The sequence below is a fragment of the Sipha flava genome, unplaced genomic scaffold (assembly GCF_003268045.1).
Source record: "Sipha flava isolate LNK unplaced genomic scaffold, YSA_version1 324_pilon_pilon, whole genome shotgun sequence".
Lineage (NCBI taxonomy): Eukaryota > Metazoa > Arthropoda > Insecta > Hemiptera > Aphididae > Sipha > Sipha flava.
The window spans coordinates 320,242-345,689 of record NW_020273009.1 but is presented as its reverse complement, the minus strand read 5'-3'; the positions used below and the strand labels follow the sequence as shown (position 1 = coordinate 345,689).

The 25,448-nt window shown below is 35.4% G+C and overlaps 1 protein-coding gene across 1 annotated transcript in view; it reads right to left on the bottom strand.

Moving 5' to 3' along the window:
- Positions 1–307: 307 nt before the first annotated feature.
- Positions 308–25,448, bottom strand: part of LOC112686770 (CD63 antigen-like) — a 37,129-nt gene continuing 11,988 nt past the window's right edge. Inside the window, exons 2-5 of the mRNA XM_025559188.1 lie at positions 8,128–8,328; positions 5,458–5,628; positions 4,047–4,259; positions 308–839 (exon numbers count right to left, since the gene is read on the bottom strand). Coding sequence (XP_025414973.1) covers positions 765–839; positions 4,047–4,259; positions 5,458–5,628; positions 8,128–8,328 — 660 coding nt within the window. The 3' untranslated portion in view covers positions 308–764. The remainder of the gene's footprint in view (positions 840–4,046; positions 4,260–5,457; positions 5,629–8,127; positions 8,329–25,448) is intronic.

Below are 25,448 nucleotides of genomic sequence, written 5' to 3'. Positions count from 1 at the left end.
ATTTAATATAATATTAATATAATTATAATAATAATAGTAATAGTAAAAATAGTACATACAATTAAATTAAATGAATCCTGTTTCCGATTTCAACACTTCAAAACGATATGTACACAATGTTATTGTAATTCCTTTTCGTTTTTTTTTTTTTTTATAGTTACACAAATTTTTAGATAACAATAATAATAATAATATTAATAATAATAATAATAATAATAATAAAAATAATAATAGTAAGAATATATTTATATATGAATAATGATATACATATATATATATATATTAATAAACATTATAATATTTTTGTTATTAAATCTAAAAAAAATAAAGTCTTCGTAAAAAAAAATCGCTGTCGTGAATGTTTGCTCGTGTTTGTTGTGTGTGTCTGTGGGCGTGTATGTATAATATACATTGTATATTCATCGTGTGTGCGTTCGTAGTATAGAAAACGGATAGTGTACAACGATAAGGTTTTATTGTACGATTATTGCAATATTATATTAGGGTTTTTGGATCGTTTCGAAATAGCTTTGAGTCCGAGAACGTACGATACGAGTACTGTAAATAAAAAACGGTATGATTCGTATTTTCACGTGGTACGCTTTATGCTACGTTGCTGAAAAGTAATACGATTTGTTTGGATCCAGAGAGTTTACAGATATTGTGACGAATGATAATATGTAATACGGTTTTCATAAAATATTTGTATCAGCGGGTCCCGTGGTATCCGCAGCCCCCGGAACCGCTGCCGCAGCCGTCGTCTCCTAAGCGTATCCCTGTCGGCGTTCCTCGTTCCTTATGCTACTGGCCAAGCACAGCGAGAAGATGATACCGATCAGCTGAAAAATCAAAAAAACGAGTTATTACAATCGATACGTAGCGCACGTGTTTACAGCCATAATTTTTACGGTTTCCCAAACGGAAGCACAACGATCTATTAGAAGGGTGAAAAATGATTTCGATCAAAATTTATTACGTGTCCGTCTTGTGCGGTGCACTGGTCTATGGGGCACGGTTGAAGATAAACGCGTCGTCTAAGACTCTAGATAAAACTATTAAGTCTTAGACGACGGTTAAGTCGAAGACTAAGCGTCGACCGCAATACGACGTTGTGGCTCGAATCGTTCGAAATTTGTCCGGGTTGAAAACGAACAAATTGAGCATGGGACTAAGTTACGGTTATAGTAGATAAGATGCATTTTTCATTTTTAACGATACGCGGGTTCGAGTAGTGATTCGAATAGTATGTTTAGTTTACAGGAAAGTAAGATAATGATTTTTGTAATCGTCTGTCCGACACGTATGACATCGATTTCGATTTATTCAGAATGCATCAAATAAAGAAAAAAAATATATATATATATATTCTGCAGCATTCTTCAACCGCCGTTATTGTTAAACTACAAAAACTTTGTGGCCAGTGTAGGTTTATCAATTAGTCCAACAGTTTCCGCATTCGTTTTAACCGACCAGTCGAGTAAAGCGTTTGCAGATAAAAATTATTGCACCACATCGGTAGACACTTATCGGATCCGATAAAACAATACACCCGCACAGATTTCGAATCCAGACAGCATATCGAACAGAACAATGGTAACATCGTAAAAAATTTAAAAAAAAAATTAAAAATCTACGACTGATGCAGTCAAAGCAATATCGATTATAGTTAAATGAAATAACGATAGCGTACGATTTTCGAAAGTGTCGTGCGAACGAAATCACAAGACATTTCGTGTTATCGAAACGAACCGAAAAAATTGGAAATCATTTGTCACGCGTTCCTAATCCAAATAAATGAATACGAAAATTGAAATTCAACTTGATTTTACACTGCAATACGGAATGGATATTAGTGAATAATAACAAGTTGTACAAAATATGCAAAGCAATAATACTCTAGTTAAAATGTATTTTTATCGTTTTCCGTGTAATATCACGACGGTGTCACTGTTATCGTAAACGGGTTCATTAGTCCAAAAATAATAACAATTTACTCTCGTTATTTTATCACACACGAACAATTTTTCGATCGAAATAATTGAAGTACGAATATTATAAATCCAGATACGTTTTTTCAAGCAGTCGATTACAAATTAAATAAATTTAATCGAAATAGTACGTTTTTTTTTCTTTGGTAGTTGAGAAACGCTAATCATAATAAGAGTATAAATATATTTTTTCATTGTTATTGATATAGAAGCGTACCTATTCGCATCAATGGAGTCATCAATAATTTCATCAAACATTTTTTTTTTTTCAAATTACGACATCAGTCTTACACATACGTCGTATGCGCTGACCATGAATGGAGTTTTAAGAATATTCCAAACACTTTTGTTGCATTTAGCGCTGTACGAAATATTTAGTGAACACTTTTTCGTCAACGATTCTCAATAAAGGTACATTCGTTCTCCGTTTAAATGCACTTGATAAATATAATTTTCCCTGTTGATATGCGACGCGTCAGTGGAAACGTTATAAAAAATACTTTTATACATGAATAGTTGCAGAAAAACCGACAATATTATAATACTGTAATGATGACCGATTGAAACGTGTTGTGTCTGATACATTATCATCATTATGTTATTATTGAATTATTTTAATAATATTATTATACGGTTGTTGGTTACACAACACAAAGATCTTATGAACGTTTCAACGTCAACGGATGTCATGCCGTCGACGGAACAAAAAAAAAGAAACACTATTTCGACTGTAAGGTTTCGAAGGAACGAAAAACAACTATACGGCCACAGAAAAACGTAAAGAATTAATCGTGAACAAAATAAAAGCTCAGGCCCACGTTCAGCATGCTATACACTATACGAGATCGAACGTGGTCTTGTTCAAACGGATTTATACACGTAAAGTGTACACTGATAAAAGAAGCCAAGTCACAATATTTATACTATTGATAACATTAATGGCGTTTAGCCGATCACGAGAAGTTGAACGTTACGATTACGATATTCACAACAGTTCAATATGTGCTCTATTGCATGTCTGCTTATCGACCAAATGTCATTATGTTAAGAATAACACGATATTTTGACATGAGTAGAATTGCAACTGTACGTAACGAATAATTCGTAATCGCAAGTCAAATGGGACCAAACGCCGTATTGAGTTAGCCATCGGACGAGAACGCGATTCTCTCGTCGGCGGGTGAAATCAAAAGCGTTTAGATTTTGCCGACTCGGTACAATGATGTACCTTCGACACATGAGGTCGTACGAATATTAATGTTGTTCGCGGGCTCGGACGTTTCCGTAAATCTACGTTCAGACGACGATATTTTTCTCGTGTGCCATATACGGGATTTTATCGAAAAGAGCAGTGGCAGCAAATGTTCACACGAAGTCCACGCGCGAAAATTCCGTATTCACGAAATATTTTTTTTTCCGTATACCGTACGAAATTGTCACTAAGATTCGATAAATCTCGAATGTATTTTTAACGTATACGCGATCAAGTAGCGCTTGTCTTTATATTATGTCGTTCACACGAACAAAATGTTATCGAATTCGTTCATTACGTTCATCCGTTCACTCGTATGTTCAACGCATATTATTATTACTATTATTAAGCTCTTTAAAATGGAAGTCGATAGTATTCCAACAGAGTAAAATCTTTTTCTAGTCTTGATAATAGATTGTCAAAATTAGCTATCGACATACGAAAATAATTATAAAATTTCTGTTCTCAGTCAGGTTTAAGTATAATTTTTCAAAACGTTTTTCACGTCATGGACCATTCTCTAAAAGAGGATGTGCCCAGAATCTTCGATGTACCAAACGTTTCTAATAAACATTTCTATATCAATAAAAAACGAATGGAACACGTGAATCTATGATAACAATTGTGTGTTAACTGCCGACAGTCCACGCATCAAAACCCGTACGTGAAAAAATCGAATCGAATATTGTGCCTGTGTGAATTGCCGTCTCGTATTCGATAAAATTCTATACGTGAAAAAATCGAATCGAACAGTCACCGTCTGAACGTAGCCTAATGGGCGGTTGGGGTGTCGTTTCGATTCTCACCTCACCGCCGGCGATTGACATGACCACTTTGAACAGCGAATTCGCGTTGGTCTTGAACATGTTCACGGTCTTGTGCAGGCAGCCGTCCTGCCAGGCCTCGGTCTTGGCGCAGGTGGTGCCCGGGCCTCCGTCGGTACGGCAACAGGAGTGCGGCAGAGCAGTAGCGGTGCGTTCGACCCAGTCCTGCGGTCCGTCAACGCCGCAGCAGTGGAACTGGAAACAAAAAATAAAACCGATTACAACACCAACGCGTTTCTGATATTCAAAAAGAGACGATACGAAATCGTGTCGATCTTTTTATAATTTTTGTCGCACAAAATACGACCCACCGGTCGAATCACGAGCAAGGCTACGAGCGCGTTACAAATTAGAATTGGCCCAATGAGTCACGCGCGTTTTAACAAAAACATAATGCATAAATTTGTACGCTCTGCAACGTATAGAAAATAACGGTTTGCAAACAAATCGGCTACGAACTATAAAGCTTGAACCGTGAACGGACTTTGTATCGTAAACGAAGCGTCGTAGCATCGGTGAAACTAGAAGAGCGCTTTGGGTTATTAACACGGATAATTTTCACCTTCAATATTCAATAAGGATCTCGATTTATGTGGTGTTCTATGAATTCTTATTTCAGTACGGTTTGTTTCACAACACGTCAACACGTACTGTTAAGATTATATACGGTTTCGTGTACGAAAACGGTCGATCGCTGGAGCACCCCCCCTCCCCTCCTTGGATCAATCTTTTGGCCAAGTCAACATGTAAATTATTTAAATCTGAGCCGCTGCCACTCGACTGTTCGTCCGATGACCAAAATATTCAGATGTGCCTCGAGAAACGTGGGCGTGAAAACTGTGCTCGACGCAGGAGTGCCGGATTAATTTATACATCGGCGGAGCGGTGTCCCACGACAAAAATAACGATTACGAAACACGACGCGACAGAGAGGGAAAACGAAACGACCATTTCGAAGACAATCGCGGCCGTTTGCGGAAAAAATAATTGGAAAAGTAAAAAAGGGCGACTACGGTACAACGTTAAAATTCATACGTGGGCGAGACACACTATGCAAATTAGACATAGATTATAAGCATGAGTGTCTTCAAGGTAACCGGGCCAACGCTACCCATTACGAAATGCGTTTACTTTAATTGTGATATCATATGAACCACTTATAACGTAACGCAAGAATTATGATAATCGTATATCACGGCGTACACACGCACACACTCGCTATGGAAAAATAATAGTGTAATATTATTATATATATATATATATATATATGTATATATATATTAAGATCGGTTTATGTGAAACACTTCTGTGATACTAAATGCGCGCGGTTCGACGACCACGTTTATGGTTTCAGCATCGTTTTGGTATAATCGTTGCAGTGCTTGTCACTCACGTCGTGTTGAATCTCGTCGAAGAAGGCGCGCGATTCCGTTTTGTTGGCGTAATCGTTGAGCACGATGGTCATCGATTTCCTAGTGATCTCTTCCGCTTGGTCCCGGTTGATGTACAAGAAGACTCCGACGGCCACCTCCAACAAAAATATTGCCAACAGGAACATTGCGTACTGAAAGAAAATGTAAAAAACACGGTCATGTAATATGTTTATCGAATATACACGTTACAATAATAATAATAATTAACACATATAAAATAGTTCAGCGCGCGTACAAGATAATATTATATTATCATATCGTACGGCTGAACGACGGGGTCGGACCCTAAGTGCAGTAGTCACTTGATTGGAGATAATTTTTAGGCAAGCAGCGTACAGATTTCCGCCTTGCTAGGGGTACGCGTACTCTTTCTTCAGTTGGATCAGGCTCAGCGCGAAGAAGAAAAAAACATTGCCAACCAATATCATCTGCTCCACCACTCCGTCGTCTGTATTATTAACAAGTCTACACGTTTAAGCGTAAGCGGTTATTGTTTCGAGTTCTTTCCTGTACTGTTAGGCATGACTTGACTATGGGAACGTGATTCGTTAATGATAATTAATGGTACATAGGTACAGAGTTATTATAGTTATTGTTTACGGACGAAAACGCGTTATTTGAACATAAAAACAGAAACAATAACGGCACGCCCTTCACATATGTATTCTATGCGTTTAATATACGTCGTACACATATTATGAATTCGGTTTATAAAATAAATATTTTGACCTCTGCTGAAACCACATAATATCGTGATGATTATCTAGAATATTACAACTTGACGGTCCCGCACTTTTTCGAAAACTCCTATTGACCAGGAATTTTCCGGACAAAAAAAAAAGTTTTACGGTTTCAACAGGTCGAATTTGATAAATTTATAACTCGCTATCGTTATAGTGATAATAATAATATCGTTAATAAGAGAAACGAAAATTACCTCGGAGTAAAACAATTGGAGTTCTCTTACAAATTACAAATCAATTTTATTTCTACAATCGCTCTAATTTCTAATGGAATCAACACTGTTCATGTAAATCGAACGATCACTGTCGGTTACTCTAGCAAAGTTGCAGAACATCTGTATTTTCTCGTTTCTAAATATGGACCTAAATACAGTGTATTACGCATACGTATTATTTGCTATCGCCCGGACACGCAGACGGACCGTTTCGTTTTCTCTTCTTACACGCGGGACCATAACTAACCGAAACGCCAACGTGTAATCCTGCGACGTTGCGTAAGACACGGTTATATGTACACGGTTTAATTAACGATATATTTTGTTATCATACCGTTATCGTTATCATGTTTGTTATTGCTTTTTCTTCTTCTTTTTCGGCGATCGATTACTACAACGAGTTTGTAAAATAATACGCGTATAACAACAGTTCGTTTTTAAATCAGACGCGTGCGCTCGAGTACCGATTCAGTTCGTTGACCGTGCAGCGTGTTATTAGATCGCGACAACGAGCGTAATGATTATTTCGACATCAGATAAATCGTACGGACGAGTTGGGAGAGAAGCAAAACATTTTAGTCGTTTCGTCCGCACAACCGAACATATAGTTTTTCGTCCGCCGAAATCAATTATGTACGCATTTGGTCGTTCTACGTCACAATGATAATCACCCGAACACGAAGAGTTGGTAAATCGAGTAGATAAATCGCAGGACACTCTAACAGGACACGGAACCATATAAACGGCAGACCACGTCGAACGGTATAATACAGAGCAATTCAAAAGTCTTCATCCGATTACGAACCGATATAGCTCAGCAATTAGGTTAACGACCGATGTACCAATGGAAAGATAAGATAGTCAATTTTATTTTTAGTTTGTTTTATGTTAGTTAGAAGTTCGCCGATATCTGAACGGCGAACTCCATCAACGGTGGCGAAAAGGAGACCATGATTCGGCGATTCATCCCTGGCCACCCCGTTCCCCAGACCTTACAGTGTGTGATTTCATTTTATGGTGCTTTATAAAGAATAAAGTTTATGCACCAACATTAGCTACGGACTTGGAAGAGCTCACAATCAGGATTAAAGATGTTTCGAATGTCGTGATACAAGATATGATCAGCAACGTTTGGGAGGAATTTCAATACCGTATTTCAGGTGGGCTGTAGGGGTCATATTAAATATTTTTACGTTGTAACTAAATTAAATCAAACTTAATCCATTTATGAATATTTTTTACTTCATTCCATCCTAATATTTTTATTTAACGAATCGGTCGAAGGGTTTCTTATTTGTAATTTTTTTTTTCTGCGCACGCATTTATCGGGTTCACTGAGAATAAAATGTATCATTATATATTTACAAGGAAATTTCATATTTCAGTAAGTGCTGTCCGCGAGGAGAAATAGCATAGGACTATCGATAAAGAACGCGTTTCAGATTGGTCCAGTACGTATTACCATCCATGATAATATTTGTGACGGAACCGAGGATAGCGTTTCTGTTGTATACACGTTTTCGGCTTAATCGGAATCCGTATTAGTCAGGTTTTGCCGCAGTAAGTGGTTTCCTCGCAATAACTCATTAGTGGCTATTTTCTCCCAATCCGGCATGAACGCAAATTAACACAAAAATAATGTAAGAAGAAAAAAAAATGTTAAATAGCATACCAGAGTGATCATGCAATGACTCTCCCGAATAGCTCCGCAACATCCAAAAAACGACACGACGAACACCGATCCACCAATGATGATGATAGCCAAGGCAGCTAAACCGGCCGTGTCTCCTGTGGCTTTGTTGGCCAGCTCCTCAGATTTCGACCCATAATACCTGATGTACATGCCCAGCGCCACCAATGCAAGACCGGAAAGCTGAAAAGGTAAAAGAGAAAGTTATAATATTATCATTTACGAACGAGTAAAATACGACCATATATTAGTATAATAATTATTACAATATTCTATGGATTAGGGGTGGGCATGAATAATTAATATTGGGGTTCAAAAGATTATTATAAGTAAAATATGAGATCCGGAAACAAAATATATGTTATTATATTACTATACATTTACTCTATGAGTTATTATTAATGTTTAATTACAAATGTATAATATTATGAGACAGTTATAATCTATTAGTTTGATAAAGCAAACAATATAATATATATGTATGTTTTTCATTAATCATTAGATAAAAATTATTTAAAAAATCAAATTAATTATAAATGTATTAAAGTAAGATATGTTTACTGTCAAATTGTATGCTTATAATTATTTTAACATAATTACATCATACATTGTAACTAATAAATTACCATCAGTACATGAAACATTTATATCGATTTGAGTGGAATATAATTATCGAATATCCCACAAAAGTCATATTCCATAGTAGTAGTGTTACTAGCAAATGTTTTAACACAATTAATCAATTAATGATTACATAATTATTAATGCTAAGAATTACAATTATATTCGTCACGTAGAATAAAAAACTTAAAAACCCTCACGAATAAATATTTTAATGCTTTAATGCGAATTTATAGAAATAATGATAATATGTACAAGAAGAACAGAAAATTAAAAAAAAAAAAATGTGAAATACACATCGGTTAAAGTATTCAATACTGTATTTTAACATTATAAATACTTTTTCAAAATCATTATTTTCTAGAATTTAATTATTAAATGAATTGAACGGTTTCCTTTTAAAATGTCTTAAATTTTTATATTTTTATATCCCTACGAGAAATCCTACAAATATATTACCTACGCAAATTACTATATTCATCGTTTTGGTGTCATACAAATCGTAAGAAATATCATTAAATAATTAAAAATATAAAATAAATCGTGTGACACACAGAATAATTTACGTTCAACTGCAAACAAATAAGCACTTGAGAATTTTCACCTGCAAAATACAAATTTAAAGATTTTCGAATACTTTGATGCATAAAACATGATTCATTGAACGTCATAAGACACTTGCGGACTGCGCAACGTATTAATCAGCACACTCTTCCCACAAATATCTAGCGCCAACTGATTAAAATATCATTTATCATTTCTAATGCAAAAAAATATTGAATATCAATTAACACTTAACCGTTTTTTTCCGTTTATCATTCACCAAATGTTTGCGGTTAGCCGCACTTTGATGTTTTATTTTTAAGCAGTACAGTATAAACACGAATAGAACGTAAAAGATAAAGAACCGACTGAAGAAATAATATTTGGGTGCAAACTAGTAGTTATATATATATACATATTAAATTATAAATAGTGCGATATTTTGTAAAACGCAATCGTTTTCAATGTCAACTTTTAAATCAAATCGACCGCCACAGGTTGTAGCGAATCTTGCGACGTCAATCTTGTTTTATTTCAATGCATTTTTATTTTCTGTTACAAACAAACGAAATAAAATTGACAAATCACGTGTATCCCACGATCGATTCGCCACTTTGGTGTCTATGATAATATTATAATCTGAACACATCGAAACACGGGTAACATCAATTGAATCGTACATCGGGTAATATACGGTCCGGAACAATGAATAATTTCACCATATTATTACGACAACGAGTTCAAATGAAATCGAGTCCTGATGGTCGGGAAAGAAGTTTTTTTATTTAAGACAATATTGAACGATTTTTTGCAAAAAGGTATGAAAATGCGTCGCTGGAAGGACTTGATGATTTTGTTGTGCCATTCGCCATTGTGTTTCCGAAATCTACAAATACGTCACAGCTTATCTAACAAACTGTTACGAAAATAATTTTAATTATTCGTTTGTCCCGTTGTCTAGCTACGTATAAACAACATAATAATGATACAGTTTCCCGAGGAAACCAATAAATGTACCACACAAAGTACGAATTTGGAAACCGTAAGCTCGGTAGTTCTGTTTCTAACTTTCTCACGAACACCCGTACGTATATAAAGTATCTGTAGCAGTACAAGATATTATTTCTCAGTCGAATCGGTATTCGACTTCATCCCGGACGCTACCGAAAACAGTCAGCAAAAGTAGCGTGCACTGCGGCGAGTGTCGGCCACCGTTGTTTTCCCGACGGGGCGAAGGATCACAAACGTCGCAACATCGTTTTAGAGGTGACGTGTTAAAAGGTTTCGCTAGGTCCGATATCAGTCCGTTTTCGTTCAACACGACCATTGTTCGTTATAGGAAATCGATTGTATTATCACGGTGCAGATGGATAGGTTTCCATTTCCCGTCGAACAGCAGCCGTCGACCGCGGGCCGGCGAAGATCAGTGCCACGGACGATGCCGGCGAAATGGAAGGCCGCGAGCAACGTACGCTCGCTGTCCGTGTACTTGGAGCCCAAATTGTATGAGAAAGGCGTCAAGTTCATATCGAGTATGAACGAGTACTACTTGAAACGCGATCCGGTCCGTTTCAAGATGTACTTGGACGTGTACGGGAAAATCGTCATGGACGACGAAGTTGCGAAGTTTCGGGCCAAAAAGAAGATTGAAAAGCTTTACGGTGACTTGATCGTCCAGTTGGCGTGAGAAGAGTTTGCATATCATCTACATCGCTTTTTGTATTTCCCTTCTTCTCTTTGTATTTTTTTCCAAGCCTTTTTATTTTTTTAAGGTTCAATCAATTTGTTTTTTTTATACATATTTATTATACAATTAACCCGCATAATATTATGTGTTTTCTCATGTTATACATTATTATTTTTATACCATTAACATGACACAAAACGCCTAGTGATGGCGGGGGTCGGGAATTCATAAAACATAATATATAGTTAACGGTCTTGGTTTTTTTCTTTTTAAAAAATATTTAATAATATAATTACTGTGATTATTGATAAGTGTACTCCCATTATTTTATAATTATTGTGAATTATTGTAACATACTTTTAAAATGTTAATGTTTAATTACTATATTTATGGTTTCGATGTCTTGAATATACAAATCATAAAAATTATCACTTAGCAATAAAAAACATAAAATAAAATGTGTAAAAAATAATTTACAAAATAATAGGCACTGGAGAATTTTCATCAGAAAAACTCATATTTAAACATTCGAGTACTTTGGTGTAAAAAGTATGATTCATTTCTCGTCATAAAATAATCTTTCAGGACGTTATATTCATAAATGTTACTAACAATTAAAATAGAATTTATCTTATCAAGTAAGAAAAAATAGCAAATAAAATACTGATGACACACACGCTCTTATAATAATATCAATACACATAATCTTAGATGCTTCAAAGGGCAATAAAATAATGTAAATCATGATTCATACACATGATTATATATTGTATACTAACGTTTGTCAGAAACTTCCTTTGTCAATATAAAACTTCATGTTATGCATATAATACGTTGATATAATCATAGAACGTTTCAAAGACTTGGTAATTTCAGTCGTCCAGGACACGACTTCCGGAATAGTTCGTATTTTACATAAACGCATATTTTAGGCTGTGATATTACAACGACGACGGTTAGTGGCGAGTCAATCGATTGGACCTATTATTATTATTATAATTATTATAATATTATTATTACACTATCGAGGGCCCAGAAGGCGATTGCACTCGTTGGCCAGTCCCTCCGACGCCCGTGTATCGTATGCACGTACGAACTCTTTAAAAAACGTATCGCACCGGTTTGGCTACCGCGGCGGGTGCGTAAAACATCGTGTCCCGTACCGGAAACAATGAAAGGTGGACACGACAAAACGGTCCCCCGGTCACGGTGCACTCTTATTGTTTCACGTGACGCGCGTAGTGTACGCGATAATCGTTCTCGGGCGTACGTCATTAGTCGCGTATTATTGTCATATTACGTACGTTTTCGTGTCCGCAATAATGTTTACTAATTAGCTAATATTTGTACGCCCGGGAAGTGTATTTCACGTTTTTTGGATTACAACGCATAAAAAGAACTGAGCGCGTTCTATTTCGATTCAACCAAACGTAGCGGTGTACTATTATATACCTCTGGATAGGATTGGCGTTGACGATCCTCGTTACTGGTCAGCAGGGGTGGGAATTTCGACCTAATTCAACGATTCGACTCGCTCGACTCGATTCATTCCGATAATTTAATTTGGTGAGTCAACTCCTAATCCAATAAGTTTTTATCCACTATATGTTTAATTTTAGATGATAACCACGAATTCAACGAACTAGATAATTCAACTGACACAACCATAGAATAATACCGTATATAATACTATGTGTACTACTATGTCATTCTATGGACACAACTCAAAAGTCATGTACTGGCAAAACGATAACATTAAGTCGGGAACTGATAAGAACTACGAGGTTAACACTGAGTCATTCGGTCGTTGAACAATGGCACACTGATTCAACTCATTCGGTTCGCCTAAAATAGTCGGCTCTTTGAATGAACTCACTCACTACTCATACCTACTAGTTATTATTATTATTTGGGTTATGTAATTTATGTATTAAAAATCTATGCACGAAAACTTGCTCCGTAATGTTCTCCGTAATTTAAAACAAAAAAATCGCGTAACGAGTGGATAAATAAAGTTCTATATCCACACCGTGACAAAAATGCACATTTAATCGTTCAGCGTTTAGTGTTTTCACTGCTGTTACCTACAAACGATTTGCGAACGCACAACGATGGTTCGGTACGCAGTCGATAGCAGAATAATTATTCCGCGACTCGTAATAGTAATATTCGGTTTGATTGATGTGCACGCTCGCAAAATAAACAAAAAAACAGACCGTTTTGTGACTGCATTCGGTATGCTATACATATATACATATTACAACACTGTGCAAATGGGTCCATTTTTTTATTTTTTTATTCCGTTTCAATTTTACACAACATTTAACTCAATTCAAATACTCGATTTCTTTAAACGAAACAGAACAATCGTTCTCGATCTTTTTTCGAGTTGGTTCACGAATAACCTCGCGGTACGATTGATTTTCACGCGCTCTTCGTGTGACAAAAAGATTCAATAGGATTTCCGGATCAATATTCCGTTCGATAGTCGTAACACACGGTGGCGTGACGACAGGCTAATTTTCAAGGGGTAAACGTGCATTTTTGATAACAACCCAACCTTTAAAAATGTATAATAATATCTATCTATTTATGGAACATCTTAAAAATATAAAGTAAGTAATAACTGGACAACTGATACCTGGCCTACTTTACTATATCTAATAATAATTTATAGCACAAAATTACTATTATTAATAGGCCGGTACCAACTTCCCATTTACCACTCAATTGTTTTACTAGAAGCGACTGCCCTAAAATGTAATGTTATATAATACTTATACTACTTATATAATATTGGTTATAAGTATGTTGAACATTCGTTAGTAGTACATCTTAAATTTGTTACTGATTGTTGAAAAAATAAAAATACACGGCAGATTCGTTTAATGTATTACAATTTATCCACTACCCCTTCAATGTTTGATAACAGCAATTGGCTATTTTGGACCAATGTTCACCACGTCAATAGTATTACACACGACACAGTTGAGATTAGTGTATTATCTTTACAGTAATTATAACGTAGTAATATTCGGAACAAAACAAAACAATTATTTCGATGTGACATACGAATCACGTGTGTTTTGTACTTTATTTTGATAAGTAAAAAAATAATTACGGTCACACAACGATTGCTGCCATAGTAATGATTCTGCAATTGAATGTGATCCGGATGACCGCTAACAATGTTGCAGTACAGTGATTAAGAAAATGTATCATACCACATTTACGTCGTTATGTACAGAGTAACGTGTCTTAATAATAATACGATCGTATGCGTGGTGTAGGAATTTTAATGTATTCGAGTAGAAGTCGTTTTACTATTTTATGCGAATGTAAAATTTCATAAATACATTTAGATTTTAAAAGCAAATAGGTTAAACAAAAGTTTATAAAATGAAAAAGGGCATCAAAATTCTTGCAGGATATCTTTGAAGGAATGCAAAAAAACCAAGAGTTAGACTTGAGAGAACATTTTTTTCATAACCTCATTTCAAGTTATTATTGAAATGTTTTATGTCACATATAAGTACGCGAATATAAGAAAACAAAGTGCATTATTCAATCTGGTATTAAAATAAATGAAAAGTAAAGTTCTTTAAGTGTTCTGTTTATGTATAGTTTTATAGATTTTCAATATCATAAGCTCTTTAATTTCTATAGACATATAGGTTTACATTATTTAAACGTTAAGCAATAAATGTTTTAACATAAAAAATATGCATTAGCTGATAACATACGACATTTTACGATATAATTAAGGGAATTCATTGATTGTATTAATAAAGTTCATATATTGTATTAACATCGCTTGTACATGCGACATATAGAAGAAATCGAAAACCATTATAAAAGTTAATTAAATGAAAACGATAAAAGTGACTTCTAATTATTGCGTTGATCAATAAAAATACAATTCAGTAAACATCATATTTTAACTATCCCATTAACATTTACGATTCCGACTAGTTAAGTCATTATAATTTAGTATATAAACTAAATATTCCTGACATGAACGTTTTCAGTACACAGACACAGTTACGGTTAATTGTAACAATAATTTAAAAAAAAACAAAAAATAATAGATACACTTGTAACATATAGGGCATATTATAAAGAATATTGCTGTATTAATTTATATTAGATAATATTTCTTACATTTACATGCTGTAATGTCGATTAGGTTTACGATAAGTGTATTTTCCGTTACGCGTTAACCGTTAACGTTTTAGAACATTTTTTTACCGCACTCATGAGTGTTGCATTGTTCAAATAACATTTTTATTTTTTATCGCCGAAACTTGCTAGACACGTCGGGTTAATGGATATCATCGCTCTTAAAAATTCACCGATCCGCGTTACTCATCTTCCACTCAAAAGTATTCTAACTTATCGATCAGTAAAACGAATATATAATACAAATAATGATCGACGTGTAACAATGATTTCTATGATGAAGCACTACAGTAGTCAGTCGGAATATGAGTTCCGTAAAATATAAATGTTTGTCGATCGCCGACTTGTTATTGCTTTACGTTTTTGTATCCCAGCTTTTACGCTTTCAAATATACTCAAAATAACAAAAGGACCATTTTACAACATTAACACCTTACTCATCGAGGATCAGACAGAGATTAATTTTTCCCCTCGATTATTCGAACACTCGATAAATCGAAAACCTCTATAAATTGAATTTTTAGCTCAGTCCCCTGAATTTCGAATTATCGGGTGACTACTGTATATGATATTGTTTATTTTGATCGAAACCAGCTTCTCTGCACAGCCAATACTACGTTGGGAACATGTCATCGCGTACGATTCGATTGCAGCTATCCCGTGTATAATGAACTAGCAAAACCTCAATCATTCGGGTAATCCGATCGGTTCCTCTGCTCCGGTTGATAAATATTATACGAGTACTACTACAACAACAGTCCGAGAAGAAAAATTAAGCTCTCGTAATCGCTTAAAATCCGGGGATATAATAACAAAACGTAAAAAAAACGTCAATATAACTCGCGTTAAAAAGAGAGAATCTTTACGAGCGTCCAATGCATATTACTGAACTGGACTTCCGGACGTTCCGGAGCGATTGAAAATCCGTTTGGACATTTTATACGATTTCCGATACTAAAAATAAATAACCGTGAGGTTTCTGGACAACTGCGCTCGCTCGAACCGCACGGTGTTACGGTGACGATAAAACGCGTACGGCGGATACGCAATGAAACAATACGTAGTACAACATACGGTTTACGATTTGTCGGTTACGCATCGCGCGCGTCAATAATCACAGGCCGCCACCGCCAAGCTCCACTAATCTCGTGGCAGAGGTGAAAACTCGAAAACAGGCTTGTACCGGGCGGAACACAAGAACTCCTTGGGGCAAGGGAGCCGGACGGCGGGAGGAAAAAATCAACGAAAACCCCAAAAAAAAGTCGAACGAGAAAGGATCCGAAATACCGTCGTGGTACGCCTAAAACCGTTAGACCGGAAATAATTGTTTATGTCATTATTATTATTATTATTTTCCACTCTCCTCCGCACCGTCGACGGAAGGACAAACAGGAGCGCTGGGCTTGGCGACCTGCGATCGTTGCCTACGCGTTGAACGTCATTGTGTAGAACGTGTAAGACGTGCGGGTACCGCGAATGGAAAACACGCTGACCGCATCGACAGAAGATGTTTTTTCTTCCGGTTTTAGTCGTGGTTTTTTTTCTCTTTTCACCTTCCCTCTCGCCGAAACGAATCGCCCCGATAACACTCACCGGAATACCACGATTAATATGATTCGAACGGTGAGCGACGAGATCGATACGCTCGTTGAACGCATTCGTACTTGAATATACGATCGTTTGGAGGAAAAAACTGCTGAACACTGGCATCCGAAGCAACCGTCGGCAAACGATAAACTGCGATCGAAAAAAAATAGTTCGTCGGTATCCGTTGAAAACACGTTGCTGCTACGCATAAGTGACTGGATTTCGAATCCCGTAAATATTTCCAATTAGCGTTTATACGTAGTATTCGCATGTAATGATTTCGTTATGATTTAGCGCCCGGGACGGATAGGAAAATCATTAAAACGTCCATAAAAATGCATAGTAAGATAAAGCTATTGTTCGGGGATACCGTTTTGCCGATTCGGTTCGACTTTTTGACTGCACTTCAAACATATGAAAAACATGAAACGACACTTTACTCCTTCCACCCGCCACACGATTCCGATCCTTCGTACACGCGTAAACAGTTATTATCAGGGCTAGGATTTGTATGCAATAAAAAATTGTAAGATATGCATTTTATTTACCAAAATATGCAAAAATATGCATTTAAATTTTCATAAGATAAACACAAAAATATAGTTAAAAAAAAATATTTGAAATTGAAATACATCAGTCGTTGGATTTTTTTCTTAACCCTACAATGCATGATTTTTTATTTTTTATTTTTTAATTTTTTTTTTTGGGTTATTATATTAGTCCTAAAGAAGGAGAAATTACTTAAAAAAATGTTTGGTATTTTAAGTCTCTAAAAAACCAATTTTTTAATTTGTTGCCTGTGAGCAACGCTATGTATTTACGTACAACATAATTATTTATTAAATTTATAAATGTAATTTATCTATATACCTATCTTGAAAAGTTATATCGTTAATTCATTAACTATAAATATAAGAAAATAATTGATTAACTTACCAATTACAAAACAAAAATAATTTAAAATAAATTTTATGTTTGACAAAAAGAACCAAGTTTTATACTTTAATCAGCAGGTTTAGAATTAAATACGAAATATTAATATTAAATTATAAATATTAATTACAAAATGTACTAAAAACATCAATTTTTTGCATTCTTATAATCGAAATATGCAATAATATTAATTTTATTCAATATATGCAATAATATGCATTTTATCTAAAATATGCAAAAACATGCAAAATAAAAATATAACCATGTATCTCATCACAAGGTGATTCGTGGACATTACTGACAAAATCAATAATCAAAAACCGCAAAAAAAACATGCTGTTACATACAATCCTAGCCCTGGTTATTATAATATCAAAAATAATATATGCGCAAACGACGACAAGAATTTTTTTTTCTGTTTATTCTCGAAATATGCAGATATATTTAAAGCACAAAAAAATTAAAAAAAAAAAATATGGAATAACAAAAAATAATAATGGAATTCATAAAATAATAATAATAATAAACGGAAAAAAACGTAGAAGAAGACGAAGATTGCAACACATTAGTTAGATATAAGAATATCAAGGAAGTTTTTCGTATAAAGAGTTAAAAATGAAGATTTAAGAGTTAAAAGAAAAAAAAATAAAAGAAAGAAACACGGAGATAGCTGCAAACCAATTATTAGATAGAGTACTGCAGAAGAAGAAGAAATTAAAAATAAATAAAACTATATCTATTACATGGAACCATAACTATTGAATAATAAAAAATTATAGAAACTTTATACTGAAATACTAAATTGTTTGTCCAGAATTGCTTGAGAAATAGGCTTTCCAGAGACAATATGCCAGGACGAACAAAATATTATCGACAACAAATTCTAGATACAATCATCGATTTCGTCGGTCCGTATAAATTATTAATGGATTATTATGGATATAATAATATTTATATTTATATAAATACTTGAACATGTCCAGTCAAACATAGAACATACGTCATGAATCTCCTTCCCCCGTTACTTCCAATAGCTATACGAACTATTGGACCGCTGAATTTGTTATCATGTTTGTAAAAATGTATAAACGAAAGAAATAACTGAGAAGGTAGTATATGATTTAGCATCAACTATAAGAAAAAAAAACACTAAATAAATATTGAAAGAGGACACGATTTCGGATTTTCTATTTATAAAAATTGGTTTGGTTGTATTTTGTTTCTTCGGTTCGTACAAGTGGTATCGTAAATTAATAATACAGTGTGAAGCGAATGAATATTTGATGGCCCCCAAATAACGATATCGAGCTTCGAGGGTCATTGATGAATATGACATGTTATACGAAAAAAACTCCATCGCAAGCATCGCGATACCGTGTAGAACGTGAAAAATAAAAATTTCCTTGATATGAAAATAATCGTATGGATATGCGCGCAGTGTAAATCTCATTACGGTCATTTGTTCCGGGCACGAGAAGAAACAAAATAAAAATAAAAAAATGCACAGGCGGAAACACGATCATATTTTTGGACGGTAAATTAAATCGTTACAAACGTATTCGGATAACCTTGAAACATTTACCCAATGCGATCGATATTAAGAAACCACGCGCTTATTTTTTCCAATTCGGATGAATATTTAATGACGTGGCACGTGAGCGCATGTGCGTGCCCAATGATATTAATAACACGATATACTCGTAACCGTTTTCGTATTAGCGCATTGATGACTCGATAAAATATGTTGATATTGGCACGTTTCATACATTTCAAACAAAAATTTGCCATCTCGAAATTATACAGGCACTCAACTACTGGTGATGTTACACTATGAAAAATGAATATGAATAAATACACAAAGGTTTCTGATGGAATCGGTGTTATAAAATGACCCGAATAGTACGAGTTCACAACTATAACCAGCTTTTGCCCGTGCAATAGTTGCGACGCGCTATATAATAATTACGTAATTAAATTATACACACGCATAATGTACGCGTGTAAGAATTAGAACGTGGTCATAAATAAAATAATAAGATGACGTGTATAAAGATACACGCAAATCTCGGCCACGAAAACGATGTTCGTCATCGCAATCGAGCTACTTAATAACATATAATTATTTTTGACTTCATTTTTTTGTAATCTCTACTGCGTATCACATCAACCGATGACGTTGCGTAGTTTTGTAAAAAAAGGTCTATGTAAGTGTAGCATTTGTTATATTGTGATGCGCCAGTTAAACATTTGCTCCACATTGAAAAAATTAATAAATGTATAATAGATAATAATTAAAACTACTGAGCTTCCAAGTAGGAAAATCGGAAGTTTTGAAAACCACGATATTTTACCTCGATGATGGGGAGAAGAGTTCACATTGTTTCTATCTTATCACACGTATTAAGGTTACGGACTTCCGGACGGACCGCAGTAGACTATTCGATTCGATAAATCAGCTTTGAATGTGATAAGTTAACAGCTGATGGTTTTTGTAATTATTTTTGTGAACCCGATTCGTATGAAAAAAGTCTCCCGCAAGTTCAAAATAAATCGAAAATTAGACCGCATCCGGACCGAATCAATTTAATTGCTGAAGTGATAAGGTACCTCGAAACACAGTTTTTGTAAATCGACTAACGGTTTCGTAACAATACTTCGCCGCTAAAAAACACCGTTCCTACTTGGATGACGGTTTACTGATGACAATTAACTAGCGATGATAGTGCTGGAGTGTACAACAAACTATTACGGTTTATTTGGAAAATATATCGGAATCAACTCGTTTCGTTCCAGCAGCTGGAAATCGATATCACAGAAATAATCCATTGCAATACACCTTGACGAAACAGTGATAGCCGTAATAACAATACTGTAATCGTGAAACTACAATGCGCTCAGTGGCACCTGTTCGTTCGAAGAAGGGGCGGTGACTTGGCGATAATTCCCCTCAAGGAACCCAAACGTTAAACACGACGTGATGATTTACATACCTATCGTTTATTCCTATTCGTAACATGATTGATAGGCGTTATTCAAAAATAAATGTAATTGTCTATAAAATATATCGATTACGATATTCATCGCTTACGAGAATTGTCACTGACAGTTGTGATAATAATTTTAATTAGGCGCAATGAAAACCGACTCAATCGGTTGGGTTAATAGACGGAATGCGAACAGAACGATTAATCGAAGATTCGATTAACAACTACGGATGAGACGGTTGCTGGTTTACGAATGTTTTAAATTTCTACATTTTTTCAATTGTCACTAATCGATAGAGGTATTGTTGTTGCGTTTCGTCTATAGCTTAAACCGATATGCACTAGAAACTAAAATAAACATAATTCATCCAGTAATCCAATTTCATCTTTGAAAAATTTTACGTTTTCACAAGTTTTCCTTTCTGTTAAATATAAATTCACGATTCTTTTTTCTTCGACATTACTTCGAAAACTTCTTTCCATCGAGAATACCTCCCTTACGATACATAACGGCAATAATCAAATATCGCATACCTATTCCAACCTTTTACGTTATTCTGGTACTTCAATGCTAATAAACATAATACACCTATGCTTCATTGAAACTGTAGAGTTGGAAAAAACTGCAGCATTAGAGCTGTATGAATAACAATTGCAGTAATCCATACTGGAACAGAGGTGTGAAATATTATTCAGCATAAAATAACGTTTCACATTAAAAAACCGAAATCATTTCATTCTCGTTAAATTATAATTTAAATAATTTTTGGAAAACGATAAACGTAATACATATATAATTAATTAAAAGCTTTTGAAAAGATTGAAAATAACATTTTCAACACGAACTATATCTAATTTATGAATTCCCGAGGTCTTAACAAACAGCTAGCGTTGAAGTTGGAAACGTTCCATTTTTACTGCCATTCTTGAATAATTATATTCATTTATTTATTATTACAGTGCTTTTTTTATTTTAACGCGTGCACTGCAACAGCGTGCGTACAAATCTATACATGCAATGATAGTAAAACGGTGACATTATTGATGCGAAACACGCGTTGGAATACATTACATTAACTAATAATACCTGTTATTTTAATAATAAATCCAAAAGTCGCGACGTATTTCGGCCATAATTTTCAGGGGCGGTAGGTAATAATAACGATGAAATATATGGGGTGCGACTATCTAGTAAATCTATCGTTGCACCGCAGCCGATTGTGCAACGAACGAGAAAGCTAACACGTGATGGCCACCAATAAAAACACTGCTTATCCATCCGATGGTATCGGCGCGCAGTTTTCATCAATTTTTCAACGACTTATTACAACTGACCGTTCATCGGTCATAACGCTTTCATTTTAGCCTATTGTTGACTGAAAACGGTGCGGGCGGTACATACGGGTATGAGCTGCGGTCGGAAACAATGTCGCATCGGAACGAACTCATCGCGAACGTTGCCGTTAGTAAACACTAGTGGTGTGTGCCACGTACACGTTATAACCAGACCTATTTCGAGGGGAAACTTTTGGTCAAGCATAATACGTGTATCAACGAAAATATTTAGAGCGTAAACCGTTTCCGTAACAATACCGATTCCATCGGACGGCGGTCTAAAGGGATAAAAAATATAAATATAAATGTTTCAAAAAATGAATCGGACCGCAGACGGTCGGACGACCGAATTCCCGTCACGTGCGTTCGTCGCGATCGTTCCGTGTACGACGCATCGAAGTACAAAAAACATACGCGCGTAACTCTTAAACGTCGTACGCTTAAGTCGGCAGCGATTCTACGTTTCTGCGTTTTAAGCGTTTCTGCGATTTCATAGGCGTTATCTGTGTCGCGCGTGTTTGTTTTATTTTTTTTTTCATTCGTTTATTCGATCGTCGACCAAGATGACGTCCCGAAAAATGTTGATGGCTGAAAGTGTTGCTTTAATTGATAACAAAGTAAATCTGGTTGAAAACCGTCTATGGGTTCGCGATATAAATAAGCGATATATATAATATAATATGCGAAATAAATAAGCATATCTGAATTTCGTACGCTTTTCAGTAAATTAAAACCAATGCAGTCATGTTTTTTTGAGTACTGTTAACACGCTATCGCTAAAACGCATATCGCTCTCAGCAGGGCCTGTTCGTGCTGGGGTGTCGCATTATTGTCACGCCGACCCACTGTTCCGGCGCTGCGACTGATAACCGTTATCTTCGACGTTGTTCGCGCACAGTCGGCGGTTTCGTTTCGTACGCGTGTTTGCACACAGGCGGATGACATGCCGAACGCGCTATTCGTTTCTGTACGCGCAACACTCGGTCGCATACGCGGGCAGTTACGTTGTTTGATCGTTTTGCGATGCAACAAGCGTTTAAAATGTGTGCGCGGACCGCCGAAAACGGATTACAACACGACCTCCGCACGACTCGACGAACGCCGATGATTAAGCGCCGAGAAAGAACACCCGTCGTTTACCCGCTCGACGTCGTCCCGTCAGCATAATTTGCTCGGCACGTGTGTAAGATAACAGAACGACGACTCGCGCCACGAAAAACGAACGTAATAAATGTGAATCTCGAGGAAAAAATAAACGAACAAAATGAGCGACTTATACTATACGGTTATGAGAACGACTTATGATCTCGCAGCAGACGTATTATTAATTCAAATCGTACGGCACCTGATGCAAATGCACGCTCGTGCACACGACGATTGATAAGTGTACACGAGTAACGAATGCGTTTGTTTGTCCAAGACTAAAGTGCGTATAGCAGTGCAATAATATGTACCCGTGTGATGCACATAAAAATATTACATCGATCATTCATTCGTATATAATTCACTAAAAATGCGTTGTATAATTTTTTAACGAGTTATACAACACTTAAACGTACCGTCTAATTCAGCACTCTTCGAAGAAGTATTTTGTTGTTTTTGCTGCGGTAGACTTTCCGTTAACGATAGAATTTCGATGTTTCAACGCTTGAACATGTGCAACAGAAACGTTACGTACATCATTAATACCTACAAGTCGACAACTCCGTATCGTGTAGGAGAAAATGGTGTTTAGAAAAAAAGATCGTCATCTTCTAAATCGGTCCCAGTCGATCCTATGTTGATTCTCTTCGGAAATGCAATAGGTACATATCGATCATAAAGCACAAACTTGTACGCGGAATAATCTAATCGCCAAGGCTGCCGGTTCGTAACGTTAATCGTTGTTAAAATCGTAAATAACGGTATATGATAAAAAAAAAAAAAAGAAAAAAAAAGAAACAAATACATTTTCGAAACTAAGTATGATACATGTACAGCAGTATTGTTTCGTATACACCTAAAAGATTCCGCGTAAACGATATATACATCGGTACACAAAATTACGTATACACATATGTATAATTGTAATGCGTCTTGTAGAACGAACTATTAAACATAATTTATGCTACATAAATTATCAACGCTATGTATACCTGACCTGAATCTGTAATGTTTCTATAACAACACTAAATCTGAATAGCGTCAAACGGATTTCATATCAAAAACAATGTCTACTACGTGGTTGGGTAGGACATAAGATAGACACCAGCTGCTATACAATGATAACGCAGTAACGATGCGTGCAACAGTCGTATGTATGATATTATGGACTCGACTCATCGGCTATGATTGCGTAACAATACAATGTCTTTTCACGAACGATAATTATTATTACACTATTGTACGTTGATATGATGAACTTTTGCACTAAAGCAAACCGACTCGAGTAGGCGGACATTTGTTTAATAGCAATACACGCTTATAATTGTATTAAAAAATTATCTTTAACGGAGAACAATATAAATGTCTCTAAGACTCTCGTCCGTGGCACAATTGTTTGTTTTCGTGAAAGCGTTCGGCGGCAATAAACAACAATCATCACAGTAATTATTCGGTCACTTCAGCTCTCAATCGTTTTCCGAACGTGATAATTTCTCGACGTAGTATTATAATTTGAACGCGAGTAAAATAACAACGATCGTCGTATACTTTTAACGACCATTGGAGTTTGAGATGTACATGCCATCGTTGACCAGACGTTGAACACGGCCGCGAGGTCCAGCTCCATAAATATAAAACGTGTCACCGAAAAATTGTCAACACTTATAAGTACATAAAATATCAATCGTACCAAGTTCAATTACTTCGTTGACCGAGGACTCTTTAAGTGGAAAATCTAATTCACAACAGACACGGTTGTATGGACACTAATAATGATGATGATAATAACAATAATGTGTTTACAATGATTTGAAGTTACAACAAACCGTCGCTGTAAACGGTTAAGTCATTATACTATGCTTTGTGTTTACACGCCCACATACCACCCATATGTGACCATGTTGATTATTATTAATAATCTTTACTGGTATACAGTTATTATATGTTTTTTACAGAGACGTAATACTAAACGATGATATGTTTTTTTTTTTTTTTTGTTAGATTTTCAGCCACACTTAAGACCTCGCATAAATCTTACGATCAGTATCTCTACCGCACTACGTGTTCCAACATCATTATTATACGCAAAACGATATGATCATAACGTTTGTATGTAAGAAATAATAATTGGAATGTAAAAATCAATCTGACAAAAAATCGTGATGATCAATATTATTCGGCGTGTTTCAATAAAATATGTATGTGCGATTTTCATACATTTTCAAATGCTCGTGGAACCCAAAATCTGCCCACGTATCTGCACATATGCGTGTCACCAGATTCGAAAAATT